Below are 13,534 nucleotides of genomic sequence, written 5' to 3' on the forward strand. Positions count from 1 at the left end.
TTTTTTTTTTTTTTTTGAGATGGAGTCTTGCTCTGTCACCCAGGCTGGAGTGCAGTGGAATGATCTCAGCTCACTGCAAGCTCCGCCTCCCAGGTTCACCCCATTCTCCTGCCTCAGCCTCCCGAGTAGCTGGGACTACAGGCACCCACCACCATGCTCGACTAATTTTTTGTATTTTTAGTAGAGACGGGGTTTCACCATGTTAGCCAGGATGGTTTCAATCTCCTGACCTCGTGATCCGCCCGCCTCGGCCTCCCAAAGTGCTGGGATTATAGGCGTGGGCCACCACACCCGGCCCAGAGTTGCATAACTTAACTCATCCCATTCTCCCCACAACCCTAGGAATTAGTTCTATTATTATCTCCATTTTTTTTTTTTTTTTTTTTTGAGACGGAGTCTTGCTTTGTCACCCAGGCTGGAGTGCAATGGCACGACCTTGGCTCACTGCAACCTCTGCCTCCCGGGCTGAAGCGATTCTCCTGCCTCAGCCTCCCAAGTAGCTGAGACTACAGGCGTGTGCCACCATGCCTGGCCAATTTTTTTTGTATTTTTAGTAGAGACAGGGTTTCACCATGTTGACCAGGCTGGTCTCGAACTCCTGACCTCAGGCAATCCACCCACCGCAGCCTCCCAAAGTGCTGGGATTACAGGCGTGAGCCACTGTGCCTGCCCATTATTTCCATCTTATAGATGGGGTAAACTGAGGTACAAACTGGTTATGTCACTTGCCCAAGTCGCATCGCTGGGATCTGAAACCAGGCCACCTCACTCCAGAACTCAGGTTCTCAGTCACCGTTAGGGATGAGCCACATTGTCCAAAGACATTGCTCCAGACCCATCTCGACCCCCCACCCCTTCCTGCTGCCATTTGGGTCCAATAAATACTTGCCCAATGCCTGCTTCATGCCAGGTCCTGCATTAGGCACTGCGGATGGGTGGCAACAGAACAGATAAAACCCCTGTCCTAGTGAAGTCACACTCTCCCTGCCTCTCCAGGCACTCAGGGTGTGAGCTCCACTGCTGTTTCACAGGCCCATGCAGGTTGTATTAAGATGTTTCTAGAATCCCTAAAAATACACACACGTTTTATCTTCTCTATCTAGGCTGTGAGGCTGGGGAAATAAAACCGAAAAATCAAGATGGTAGAGACAGACATGGTGGCTCATGCCTGTAATCCCAGCACTTTGGGAGGCTGAGGTGGATGGATCACCTGAGGTCAGGAGTTCAAGACCAGCCTGGCCAACATGGTGAAACCCCGTCTCTACTAAAAACAGAAAAATTAGCTGGGTGTGGTGGCGGGTGCCTGTAATCCCTGCTACTCAGGAGGCTAAGGCAGGAGAATGGCGTGAACCCAGGAGGTGGAGGTTGCAGTGAGCCGAGGTCAAGCCACTGCACTCCAGCCTGGGTGACAGAGCGAGACTCTGTCTCAAAAAAAAAAAAAAAAAAGAGGGCAGAGAGGAAAACACAAAGCTTTTGTAGTCAGACAGGCCAGGGTCTGAGTCTCAGCTCTGCTGCTTGTTAGCTGTGTGGCCTTAGGCAAGTCATCTTGCCTCTCTGTGCCTTAGTGTCTTCATCTGTTAAGTGGGAATAATCAGAATACAAGTATTATGAATTTAATATTTAAGTTTTGGGGGAGGGATAAGGTCACCTTACTCTTTCTGCTGCTTCTGCCCACGAGAGAAGGAAACTGACATTTACTGAGCACCTACAGCATGCAATACTAGGTGCTGGGGCTTTCTACGTGATCCTCATTCAATCCTGAAAACAAATCCTCCACTGTAACACCTGGGGATGCAGTGGTGATTAAACCAAACCTCTGTCCCCAGGGGACCCCACTGTCCACTGTCCTCTCTCAGGACCCAGGGGTAAAACCTATCCCGCCAGTAGACAAGATAGGCTCAGAGAAGTTCATGTAATGTCACTGAAACCAGACATCTAGGGAATAGAGGAGGAGAGGTTCAAACTCCAGAGCCAATATCTCTTGATATGCTGGCATACAGCAGGCACCAATAGCTGCTCCACGGAGACACAATGGCAATGAAGCCCTATACGTACATCCATAGAAGGCTCTAGAGAGGATCTGGTACTTCATATTGTCACAGAGAAGTTTCAGAGGAGCCCTGCAGGTGGAGAAAGAGGGAGATGCTTAGAATAGATCCAAACACAGCCCAGATTTTCTGGAGAGGATAACCATGTGTTATCTCTAGAGGGCAGATTAAAATCAGCCAGTCAGGGAGACTGTAGGGAGGGCTGCTATTACCTCTACCTGTACAGCATCATTGCCTCTTCTGCTACCAGCCCCCTGATTTTCCCCTGAGAAATCACACTCTCCACAACTCTCTGTGTGGTTTGTATGGGGATGACTCTGCCCACTACAGGACTCAGGTTGGAGTCACAGTGATTGGGGCAGAGATGGTCATGTGACCCAACCTGAGCCAATGAGAATTAGCCCTGGGACTTCTGTTGGAATTACTAGGTAACAGACACTTTTCTGAACAGGTTTCTAAGCCAGTGGGATATAGGGCAGTGGCTGCTGGGAGCCATCTTTGCCACTGCATGGGAAGCACCTGTCTGAGGACGGAACCATCATAGAGGCAAGTAGAGCCAAGAGCTGAAGAAACAGAGATTCCTATTTCGATCATCTGTATCCAGCCATGCCTGAAGCCACTGTGCCTCTGAGCTTCTCAGTTGTGCCAACAAATTTCCTTTTTTATTTGAACCAGTTTGAAGTGGGTTTCTATCACTTGCAGAAAGAATTCTGATTTGTAAAGTGATCCAGCTGAACCAAGCTGAGCCAAAGTGGGATTCAGAGTCTGGCTGATTGCTAAGTAGGTGATGCCTCAAAGCTTCTCCTTGCATGGGAATTTTTGGGAAAGTTTTTGGCTGAAAGAGGTGAAAGGAGTTAGATTCTAGCATTGTTGGAGAAATCCAGGACTGCTGAAGGGAGTGTTGTACACTCTCATAGAGGATAGAATGGAAGAATATCTGCATATTTGTTCTCAGGACATCCCAGTAGACATCCAGAAAAACAGGTAGACTGGGGCAGGGCAGAAGGAGCATAGCTGAAGTCCTCCACTTAGGCAAATGGAGGCAGTTAGGAACATTAAACAGTAAAGAGTTGCCCTTTGTGCCCTCAGGTTGATGAGACTCAGACTTGCTCAGATTACATGAGAATAGGATCACATCAACAGCTTTCCCACTGTAGACTTCGCTTTCTGCAAGGTAGTGAGCTCTCCATCACTCCAGGTGTGTAAGCAGATGCTACAACAGGAGAGGGGGCAATGGGTTATAGCAGCCTTACTCACTGGTCCATGGACCATCAGCCCAAGAGTTACTTGGAGTTTCTCCAACATGTGGATTCCTGGGCCCCACACATACCTACTCAGTCAGGACCTCTAGGAAGTAGTCCAGGAACTGATATGTTTTGCTAACTAGCCCCGGTGATTCACGATAAGATAATCTCCAGGCGGGGCACAGTGACTCATGCCTGTAATCCCAGCACTTTGGAAGGCCAAGGCGGGCGGATCACTTGAGGTCAGGAGTTCGAGAGCAGCCTGGCCAACATAGTGAAACCCCATCTCTACTAAAAACACAAAAACTAGCCAGGAATGGTGGCACATGACTGTAGTCCCAGCTACTCAGGAGGCTGAGGCAAGAGAATTGCTTAAACCCAGGAGGCAGAGGTTGAAGTGAGCCGAGATCACGCCATTGCACTCCAGCCTGGGCGACAGAAAGAGACTCAGTCTCAAAAAAAAAAAAAGAATCTCCAGTAATATTAGCACTTCTCAAACTTTAAAGTATACACATGGTCTTGAAGCCATGTTAAATACAGGTTCTGATTCAGGAAGTTTACGACGAGAGACTCAGAATTTGCCCAGGTGCTGATGCTTGTTCACGGACCACACCTTGAGGAACCAGGGGATTGGATGACTTCAAAAATTTGATGCCGGCCCCCACCCCTTATATCCTATGGCTGATGACTGGACCACCCACTAGGACAGAAGACCCGCAAGGACAAAAGGGTTCTATTCTCTCAGGCCAGGCCAGGTTGGACCAGGGGAAAACAAAACCAGTCTCATGAATTGGCTGAACAATTTCAAAGAGACAAAGGATCTATGGGCAAACAGGAGATGAGCCTGAGATATAACTTTATACAATAAAACAGTAAGTGTCATTTACTGAACAGTACCATGTGCAGGTGCCACATTCTGGCCACTTTAAACCATTACCTGAGCTGGTCTTTACCACAGCCATATAAAGTAAGAACTGGAATTTCCACTGTGTGGAGGCACAAACTGAGATGTGGTTGTTGTTAAATAATATTTCTGGGATTATTTTGCCTTCTAGGTGTATGGTAGGGCTGCACTTGCTGTCCTCTTGTGGATGGGGCCAATGGGCTCTGAGTGGATATGACATGTGCTGCCTTTGGGCAGAGCCTTTTTATCGTGGGTTCCAACCTCTCTCTGCAGAGCTACCTTTCCCTGTCATTGTAACTGGCAACATTCAAGATGGTAGCTGCTCCATCACCCAGGCCCTTTAGTGTGGAAAAAACAGCCACCAGCTGACCCATGATAGAAACACAGCACGCATGATAAATAAACTTTTGTTGTAAAAAAAAGCCACTGAGGTTTTAGGACTGTTTGTTACTGCAGCATAACCTTGTTTATCCTGACTATTACATGTAACCTCTAACAGCTAGGATTTCATGGCCAGGATTTAACCTATATCTGCCTGAGTCCACAGGTTATGCTCACTCTGAATTCAGTGCAGGGTAAGATATGGGCAACTACAGATCTCTGGTACATCCTTCAGCTCCCTCCATCTGCAGCTCAAGCCCCTCATACCTCTCATGGTTGCAGCCATTGGTCGAGCTACCATCAGCCGAGCCACTCTGTGAACAGGATGAACAGGAGGACTTCCGGGGACTGGGTTGCCACAGGGATGGGAGGTTGCTTACGGAGACGTCCATCAGATCCTGGGGCACTGTGGTGGATAGAAGGAGGGGCAGAAGTATCACCCTGGTTAAGCCTATGTGGGTCACAGAAATCTCACCCCAGAGCAAGCAGCTCACCCGCCCCAGCCAGCACAGAGATAGGAAAAGACCCTGAAGGTGACAGTAGAAAACAGCAGCCCTCATCATCCTTAAGTCTGCCTGATCCAATGAAAGCCACCACCAAAATCTGGGGCAGAGCTGATGGCAGCCAAAGAGAGAAGAGGACACAGAGAGCCAAGAGCTAAGAAAACAGGCCCAATCCCAGAGCAGGAGGCCAAGCCTCGCCATGTTGTCACTTAGTCATGCTCACAGGATGCTGCAGGAGGGAAGGGGAGCCTGCTGGGTGATTCTGGAGAAGAGACAGGCCTCATCGGTGAGATGGAAGGGAGCCTGACTCAATAGATGAGGCAGGGCACCGAAGTGCCAGAGACCCAGTGAAGCCCCTGCTGATGAAGAAGGCACCTGTGCTGTCCATTGTCCTGAGGCTAAAGCTGCTCCAGCAAGTGGGTCTCAAACATATTAGAGACTCCCTAAAATCACGTGGGAAGCTTGTTAAAAAGCAATATGCCTGCCCCACACTCCTGGCCCTACTCAACTAAATCCTGGAGACAGCTCTCAAATCTGTATTTCTAAAGCAATTTTGATACAGCAGGTACATTCGACAGACTCTGATTTCCGAACTTTTGGACACTGGTGATTCCTGACCAGCCACTCTCAGGATACAGCACTCACAGTTTCCTTTATTTATTTTTCTTTCTCAGCTTCATAAAAACTGCAGAGTCTACAAAACCACATAACAAACATACTGGGGACATATGCATTACCATTTCTATAGTCAACTTCCTGGCCTCTTGGTAGTCCTAGACAGGTACAAAAGCTTTATTTTCTTTTTCTTTTTTTCTTTTTCTTTTCTTTTTTTTTTTTTTTTTGAGACAGAGTCTCACTCTGTTCCCCAGGCTGGAGTGCAGTGGTGCGGTCTCGGCTCACCGCAAGCTCTGCCTCCCGGGTTCACGCCATTCTTTTATTTTCTTTAAAACAGGGATCCATAAACTTTTTCTGTAAAGGGACAGCTAGTAGTATTTTAGCGTTTGTAAGCCATTTGGTCTCCGTCATAAGCACTTGACTCTGTTGTTGTAGTGCAAAAGTAACCATAAACAAAATGTAAAAAAGGAAGCATGCACATGTTCTAATAAAACTTTATTTATAAATACTGAAATGTGAATGTCATATCATTTTCATGTCACAAAATATTACTCTCCTTTTGGCTTTTTTGGATCATTTAAAAATTGAAAAAACATTCTTAGCTCATAGGCTGGTACAGAATGGGGCTGAATTTAGCCCATGAATCTTAGTTTTCTAATCCCTGCTGTAGGAAGTGAAGAGAGTTGCACACTTTTTTCCCCATATGTCATGGTCCCCACAGGACAACTGGTAATACCCTGACTCTTCCCTTGGGCCCCAAGGTAAGGGAGAGTTGTGGAACTGGTCCTCTTGCCATCAGAGCTCCGTAGCTGACAAGGTCAGCCCGTACCTACTGACAGAAGAGGAAGCTGCCTATACGATATAGTTCTTGCAGCCACCAAATGTGGCTTGTTACACTATTCTTCCCCACGTAGACTCACCCATGAGCTAGCCAAGACCAGTAAGCCCCTGTAAAATGTTCTAGAAAAAAAGCCCCAGTTCTTAGCCAATCTCAGGGATGCACTGACCAGTTTAGCCCAAGCATGGCAACCATGCCTTCCTCCATCTCAGCCTCTCACACTCACATCCATGCAGACATCACCAATTGATCCTTTTGCTACTGAACCTACAACACTGCAAGCTGCCTTCCATAGGGTGGAGGCTGGACAGCAGGAGGGCATCAATCTCTCTGCCTCCATCTCCCTTCCTGCCTCCATCTCCCTTGGGACCAGGACTCAAATGACAACATGGCAGAGGTGGCTGGCACTCAGCCCCTGGGGAAGGGGAGATCCCAGACATTACTGGGGGGCTGCTCCTTCAGACTCGGCGTGGGGAGAGTAGTGTCCCATCTGGCTTGCTCCCACTGACTCCCTCTGGCCACCACCAGCATGGACCGGCCTGCAGGAACCATCATCCAGGAAGGGCCCACAGAGACGGAAGAAGTGCTGCCCAAGAGGTCGGGGGCAACTTGAGACACAAAACAAAAAGAACCAGTGAGGTGGGGGTTCTGAGGTGGGCAGGACCGTGAGACAGCTGGAAGAGCCAGTTTCTGGGGGCTCCAACCCTCCCCCTGCCCGGCTCCACACAGCTCCCACATACACTGTGTTCAATTAGAAGAAAGAATGCTGATTTTTATAAAGTGCCTACTACGTGCTGAGTGTCAGGCTAAGTGTCAGTTTGCGACCTGAGCAAACCTAAAGAAACCAGTTATTGTCCTTCGCGACCCTGTGAGGGATGCATCCTCCCTCTTCTATTTTGCAGAAGAAGAAACTGAGGCTCAGAATGATGGCATGACTTAATCACCCAAAGCCCTGCCAGGCAGTAACAGACGTATCTAGTCTTTTGACTGAAGTCCCTCTCCTCTTTCCACTAACAACGGCCGTCCCTACTGAGTACAGTACTGTCATTAACCCCTTTTACAGATTAGAAAACTAAGGCATGGAGAGTTTAAGCAACATGCCCAAGACCACCCAGCTAATGAGGAGAGGAGCCAAGATCCCAACCCAGGGGATTTGACTTTTTTTTCTGAGGCAGGGTCTTGTTGTGTCATCCAGGCTGATGTACAGTGGCACAAATGTGGCTCACTGCAGCCCTGACCTCCCAGGCTCAAGTGATCCTCCATCCTCAGTCTCCTGAGTGGCTGGGAATACAGGCACGTGCCAGCAAGGCCAGCTAATGTTTTAAAATTTTTTATAGAGATGTGGTTTCGCCATGTTGCCCAGGCTGATCTCGAATTCCTGGGCTCAAGCCATCCTCCAGCCTCAGCCTCCCAAAGTGCTGGGATTACAGGCATGAGCCACTGTGCCTGGCCTGAGGACTTGACTCTGATCCTACTCTTTCTCCCTCAGCTGTTTCTCATAGGCACTTGTCTCTCCACACCATCTGTTCGCAAAACAGGGCAATCCTGTCGATGTTTGGAGACACTTTGGGTTTTCACGCCTTGGGGATTAATTAGGTGCTACTGTCATCTAGTAGCTGGAGGCCAAGGATGCTGCTCAACATCACAGAATACACAAGGCAACCCCCACACAAGGAATTATTCAGCCCTAAATGTCAACAGTGCTGAGGCTGAGAAACGCCACGCTAGACCAGCACTATCCAATAGAAACACAATCAAGAGGCTGGGAGGTGGCTCATGCCTGCAATCCCAGGACTTTGGGAGCCTGAGGCGGATGAATTGCTTGAGCCCAGGAGTTCCAAGTCCAGCCTGGGCAACATGGCAAAAACCCATCTCTACAAAAAATCCAAAAAAAAAGTAGCCAGGTATGGTGGCTTGTGCCTGTGATTCCAGCTACCCAGGAGGCTGAGGTGGAAGGATCGATTGAGCCCAGGAGGTTGAGGCTGCAGTGAGCCATGATCGCACCACTGCACTCCAGCCTGGGCAACAGAGCGAGACCCTGCCTCAAAAAAAAAATTACAATTGAGCCGCATATGTAATTTTTTAAAAATTTCTTTTTTTTTTTTGAGATGGAGTCTTGCTCCGTTGCCCACACTGGAGTGCAATGGCACAATCTCAGCTCACCACAACCTCCGCCTCCCGGGTTCAAGCAATTCTCCTGCCTCAGCCTCCCAAGCAGCTGGGACTACAGGCACATGCCACCACGCCCGGCTAGTTTTTTGTATTTTTAGTAGAGATGGGGTTTCACCGTGTTAGCCAGGATGGTCTCGATCTCCTGACCTCGTCATCTGCCTGCCTCGGCTCCCCAAAGTGCTGGGATTACAGGCGTGAGCCACTGGGCCTGGCATAATTTAAAAATTTTAGTAGCCACATTAAAAGGTTAAAAGAACAGGTGAAATCAATTCCAACAATATATTTTGTCTAACCTAATCTATCCAAAATGTTGCTACTTTAACATCTAATCAATATAAAATTATTGAGACTTTTTTTTTTTTTTGAGACGGAGTCTCGCTCTGTCACCCAGGCTGGAGTGCAGTGGCTTTTTTTTGGTAACAAAGTCTCAACATCCAGTGTGTGTTTTACACTTCCAGCACATCCCCATTTGCCCTGGAGACGTTTCAGGAGCCCAGGAGCCACATGTAGCCCACGGCTACCCTGCTAGACAGTACAGAGACAATCTCAGAAGCAGAGGGGTCTGAAAATGCCCTTATCTGATGTGAACCTGTCTACATATTTTGGAACTTGTCCTTGCCTCCCCAGAGCACAAGGGGCAGGCAAAGAACCCAGCGGAGACAGGGCTGATGAGACACTGAGAGGCAGCTTACAAACATCTGTGGTCACATCTCCCCTCCCACAGGGTGAAATCGTGTATATTTAAGGCATATATCTGCAAATTTCTTCTGTTAAGAGCCTGAGAGTAAATACTTTCAACTTTGTGGGCCATATGATCTCTGTCACAACGATTCACTTCTGCTGCTGTGGTATGAAAACAGCCATAGATGATATATAAATGAATGGATGTGGCTGTGTTCCAATAAAACTTTATTTACAAAAACAGGTGAGTGGGCTGAATTTGGCCCATGAAAAGGGGTTTGTTGACTTCTGATTTAGGCACTCTTTCAGAAGGAACTTCATACCTCTCACAGATGGAAACCTCTCACAGTGGAAACCGTAAGATGACTGTTTTTGTTAAGCCTGTGGGGCTCAAGCCCCAGAAAATCAACCAAGGATGCGGTTACCATTTCCATGTGGGTTGAAGTTGACCTTGAGAATGAAGGCAATGAAACCACAATGACCTCTCCCTGCCAGTCAAAACGATGTGCATGGAGTGGTGGTTAGAGGCACAGGCTCTGGAGCCAGACCTCCTGCGTTCAAATCCCAGCCATGACAAGAATTAGCTGTGTGATCCTGGACTAGTTGCTTAACCCTTCTGTGCCATCAGTTTTCTCCTTGCAAAATGGGGGATGGTGATGACAACCTGGGAGGGCTATGGTGAGGATGGAATGAATTAAGATAGGAACAGTGGGACAGCAGACAGAAGTGGGCCTGGCACACAGTGGCACTCAAGACACGATACCTACTACTGCTTACTGAGCATCTGCCAAGCGTCAGGCCCCATGTCAGGTCACCAGGTGTTTTAGGAATGATCTTGCTGATTCCTCAGAATATGCTGCTGGTGGGGACTGCTGTTACCCCATTCTACAGAGAAGGAAGTGAGGCCTGCGGAGGACAGGTCACTTAACCACACCGCAGTGGCAGAGCTGAATACAGTGATGCCTTCTTTTCTCTAAACCAACGGTTCTCAAGCAGGGGCAATTTTGCCACCCTACAGAGGACACCTGGCAATGCCTAGAGACATATCTGGTTGTCACGACTTAGAGCAAAGTAAATTTGCTACTTGGCATCTAGTGGGTGCTCAACATCCCACAACGCACAGGACCACCTCCTACAACAAAGAATTATTCCATCCCAAATGACAGTAACGCTGAGGTTCAGATGTCCAATTCTAGATAAACTGAATTAGTTGGGGGTTTTCTCAAGGGCAGACAAGGATCCAAGTGCAAGTTCCAAAGGCACATCAGTAAGGGAGAGGCAAATTGAGACAAAGGAAGAAAAGGGGAGGGAGTAAAGGGTTAGTTGCCAAGCAAGTTACCAATAGAGGTAACTGTGCTTAATCTCCCATGGAAGCTCTGGGAGACTGTGCAGATCACGTATGTCAGAGTTTGCCTCACAAAGGGAGAGGAAGCTGGGACATTGATACACTAACTCCTATCGGCCATGAGCTGAGGGCTGCTCCAGGGAGGCACTGGTTCCCCGATGCTTCCAATATGCCCCATACCTGGCCAGTAGGGACTCTTGTGGCCAGAGAAAACCCTCAGGCAAAGAGATACTGAGGCAGCCCTACTCCATGGGCTCTACAATGAATATCTCATCATCTCATTGAATCTTTTTAATAAGGGGAAGTAGAATATTAACAACAACATTTGAGTGTTCTGTATGTGTGAAATGCCTTATCTCATTTAAAAAATATTTTAATTTGCATTTATTTTGAGACAGAGCCTCACTTTGTTGCCCAGGCTGGAGTGCAATGACACAATCATGGCTTACTGCAGCCTCGACCTCCCCAGGCTCAGGTGATCCTCCCACCTCAGCCTCCCAAATAGCTGGGACCACAGATGCATGCCACCACACCTGGCTAATTTTTCTATTTTTTGTAGAGATGGGGTTTCGCCATGTTGCCCAGGCTGGTCTTAAACTCCTGGGCTCAGGCAATTCAAAGTGCTCCCTCCCAAATTTCGGTCTCCCAAAGTGCCAGGATTACGGGTGTGAGCCACCATGCCCGGCCGCCTTACCTCGTTTAATCCCCAGAATGACTATGAAACTGGTGCTATGAACACGCCCATTTTACAAATGAGGAAACTGAGGCACAGAGGGCTGAGATGACTTGCCCAAGTTCAGCCAGGATTCCAGAGCCTATGCCATTGCTACTACCCCAGGCCATCTCTCCTAGTGGCAACTTTATCAGACGAGTAGAGGGTGGTTATTGTTCTTATCTGGGGGGAAACTGAGGCTGCCAAGAAACCGACTTTCTGTTTCCAGATCCTCTTGTTAGCCCCAGAATCCAGACCTGTCATCTTCTACTTTTAAACACCTGGAGTCATTTTCAGGATCAGTTAGCAGGTGACTCCCCGGGGCCTGGGACAGGGCAGCTCACCGAATTCCGACTGCATGCCAGGGTAGATGATCCTGAACACATAATCCGTGGCCTCGTCATCATCTTTGTCTGAAGATGTGGACTCAGCAGAACCCTGAGGGCTTCGCTTGCGCAGTTTAGGAAACACTTTGCCCTGCAAAAACATGTCCCAAAACAAGGCCCTTGGGACACACCAGTCCCCACAACTTGCTCAGTCTGAGGGTATCAGTGGGGAGCGCATGAGGCCCACATAAGGGCACACAGGCAAAAACAACCACCCTCTGTGACCAGCCTTCACCCCAGCTTCCCTGGGTCCCCATGATCACTCACCTTACCCCTCTGGGACCACAGTGGCGGGTCCAACTGCCCATGTGGGAGCAGCCCATTCTCCAGGCACGAGAGGAACTGCAGGAGGTGCCCACCCTTGGGGAAGCGGAAGGGCGGCCTCTGGATCCCGTCCTGGCTGACCAATACCACTGTCCCGCCGCTGTCCACTGCCGCCACCACCAGCCAGAGAAGACCCAGTGGGAAGTCACTATGAGGCACGGTGACAGCCCCTTCCTGCAAACACATCCCCCAGGGGTGCCAAGCCAGACCCAGGGATCCTGCTCTGAGGCTCTGGGAAAGGCCTGGGCAAAGGTCAGGAGCAGTTTTTACCTCCCGAGTCTCTCTTATCTCATCCACCGTCCACCTCTGACTGGGGACTACAGGACAAAGGCAAGAAGAACCGAGTTGACCTCCCTGACATTAACCACCAAAGGAAAAAGACGCCTCCTAGCACCCTACGCTCCTCAGGAATCCTTTACAAATCTACCTGACCTATTTTTGTACGGAGGCCTTCAGACTTCCCATCTCGGGGCAGTAGCTGACTCTGGCTAGCGTGTATTGAGCACTTACTGAATACAAGCACAGCATGTTAGAGGCACTCTTATTGAAATACTCACAATATCCCTAAGAGTCCTATCTGTTATTGCCTATTTTACAAATAGCAAAACCAAAGCTCAGAGAGGTTAAGTAACTTCTCCAAAGTCACACAGCTGATCAATGGCAGAGTCTGGGTCTGAATCCAGGTCTGTCTCATGTAAAAGGCTTAAATCACTGTGTTTTGTTCCTTGGTGAGGCACGGACCATTTGCTTTCTAAAGCAGGATGGCCCTCTGCTTACTCTGACTGTACTTTCTTTTTTTTTTTTTTTTAGACGGAGTCTTGTTCTGTCGCCCAGGCTGGAGTGCAGTGGCGCCATCTCTGCTCACTGCAAGCTCTGCCTCCTGGGTTCACGTCATTATTCTGCCTCAGCCTCTCTGAGTAGCTGGGACTACAGGCGCCCGCCACCACGCCCGGCTAATTTTTTGTATTTTTAGTAGAGATGGGGTTTCACTGTGGTCTCGATCTCCTGACCTCGTGATCCACCCGCCTCGGCCTCCCAAAGTGCTGGGATTACAAGCGTGAGCCACTGCGCCCGGCCTTCTGACTGTACTTTCTTCTGACTTTAAAGAAGTACTGCAGTTATTGATCCCCATCTTCAGAGCACTGACTTTGGAGTCACAAAAAGCTGGGTCCAGTCCCGGCTCTGGAGTTTCCAGGGTGTGTGCTCTTATACTAAGCTGCTTCCTCTCCTCCAAAATGGAAATGATGTCACCCCATCAGTGGGTGGTTGTGATGATTGAATAACAGGCATGTGAGTGCTTAGAACTGTGCTTAGCACATTATCACTGCTTAATAAGTGTCAGCAGCTAACGCCATAGCCATAGGTGGATTTCATGCTGAGC

At 48.8% G+C, this 13,534-nt stretch overlaps 2 protein-coding genes across 3 annotated transcripts in view; one reads left to right on the forward strand and one right to left on the reverse strand.

The window, feature by feature from the left end:
* Positions 1–13,534, forward strand: part of CRYBB2 (crystallin beta B2) — a 679,427-nt gene that overhangs the window by 351,588 nt on the left and 314,305 nt on the right. The gene's annotated exons all lie outside the window — the stretch shown is intronic.
* Positions 1–13,534, reverse strand: part of SGSM1 (small G protein signaling modulator 1) — a 121,768-nt gene that overhangs the window by 47,101 nt on the left and 61,133 nt on the right. Inside the window, exons 11-15 of one of the 2 annotated variants that reach the window (XM_032139562.2) lie at positions 12,097–12,260; positions 11,788–11,920; positions 6,977–7,141; positions 4,845–4,983; positions 2,056–2,120 (exon numbers count right to left, since the gene is read on the reverse strand). In XM_032139562.2, coding sequence (XP_031995453.1) covers positions 2,056–2,120; positions 4,845–4,983; positions 6,977–7,141; positions 11,788–11,920; positions 12,097–12,260 — 666 coding nt within the window. The remainder of the gene's footprint in view (positions 1–2,055; positions 2,121–4,844; positions 4,984–6,976; positions 7,142–11,787; positions 11,921–12,096; positions 12,261–13,534) is intronic. The other variant, XM_032139561.2, reaches the window with a different exon arrangement.

The sequence above is a fragment of the Hylobates moloch genome, unplaced genomic scaffold, assembly GCF_009828535.3.
Source record: "Hylobates moloch isolate HMO894 unplaced genomic scaffold, HMol_V3 SCAFFOLD_19, whole genome shotgun sequence".
NCBI lineage: Eukaryota > Metazoa > Chordata > Mammalia > Primates > Hylobatidae > Hylobates > Hylobates moloch.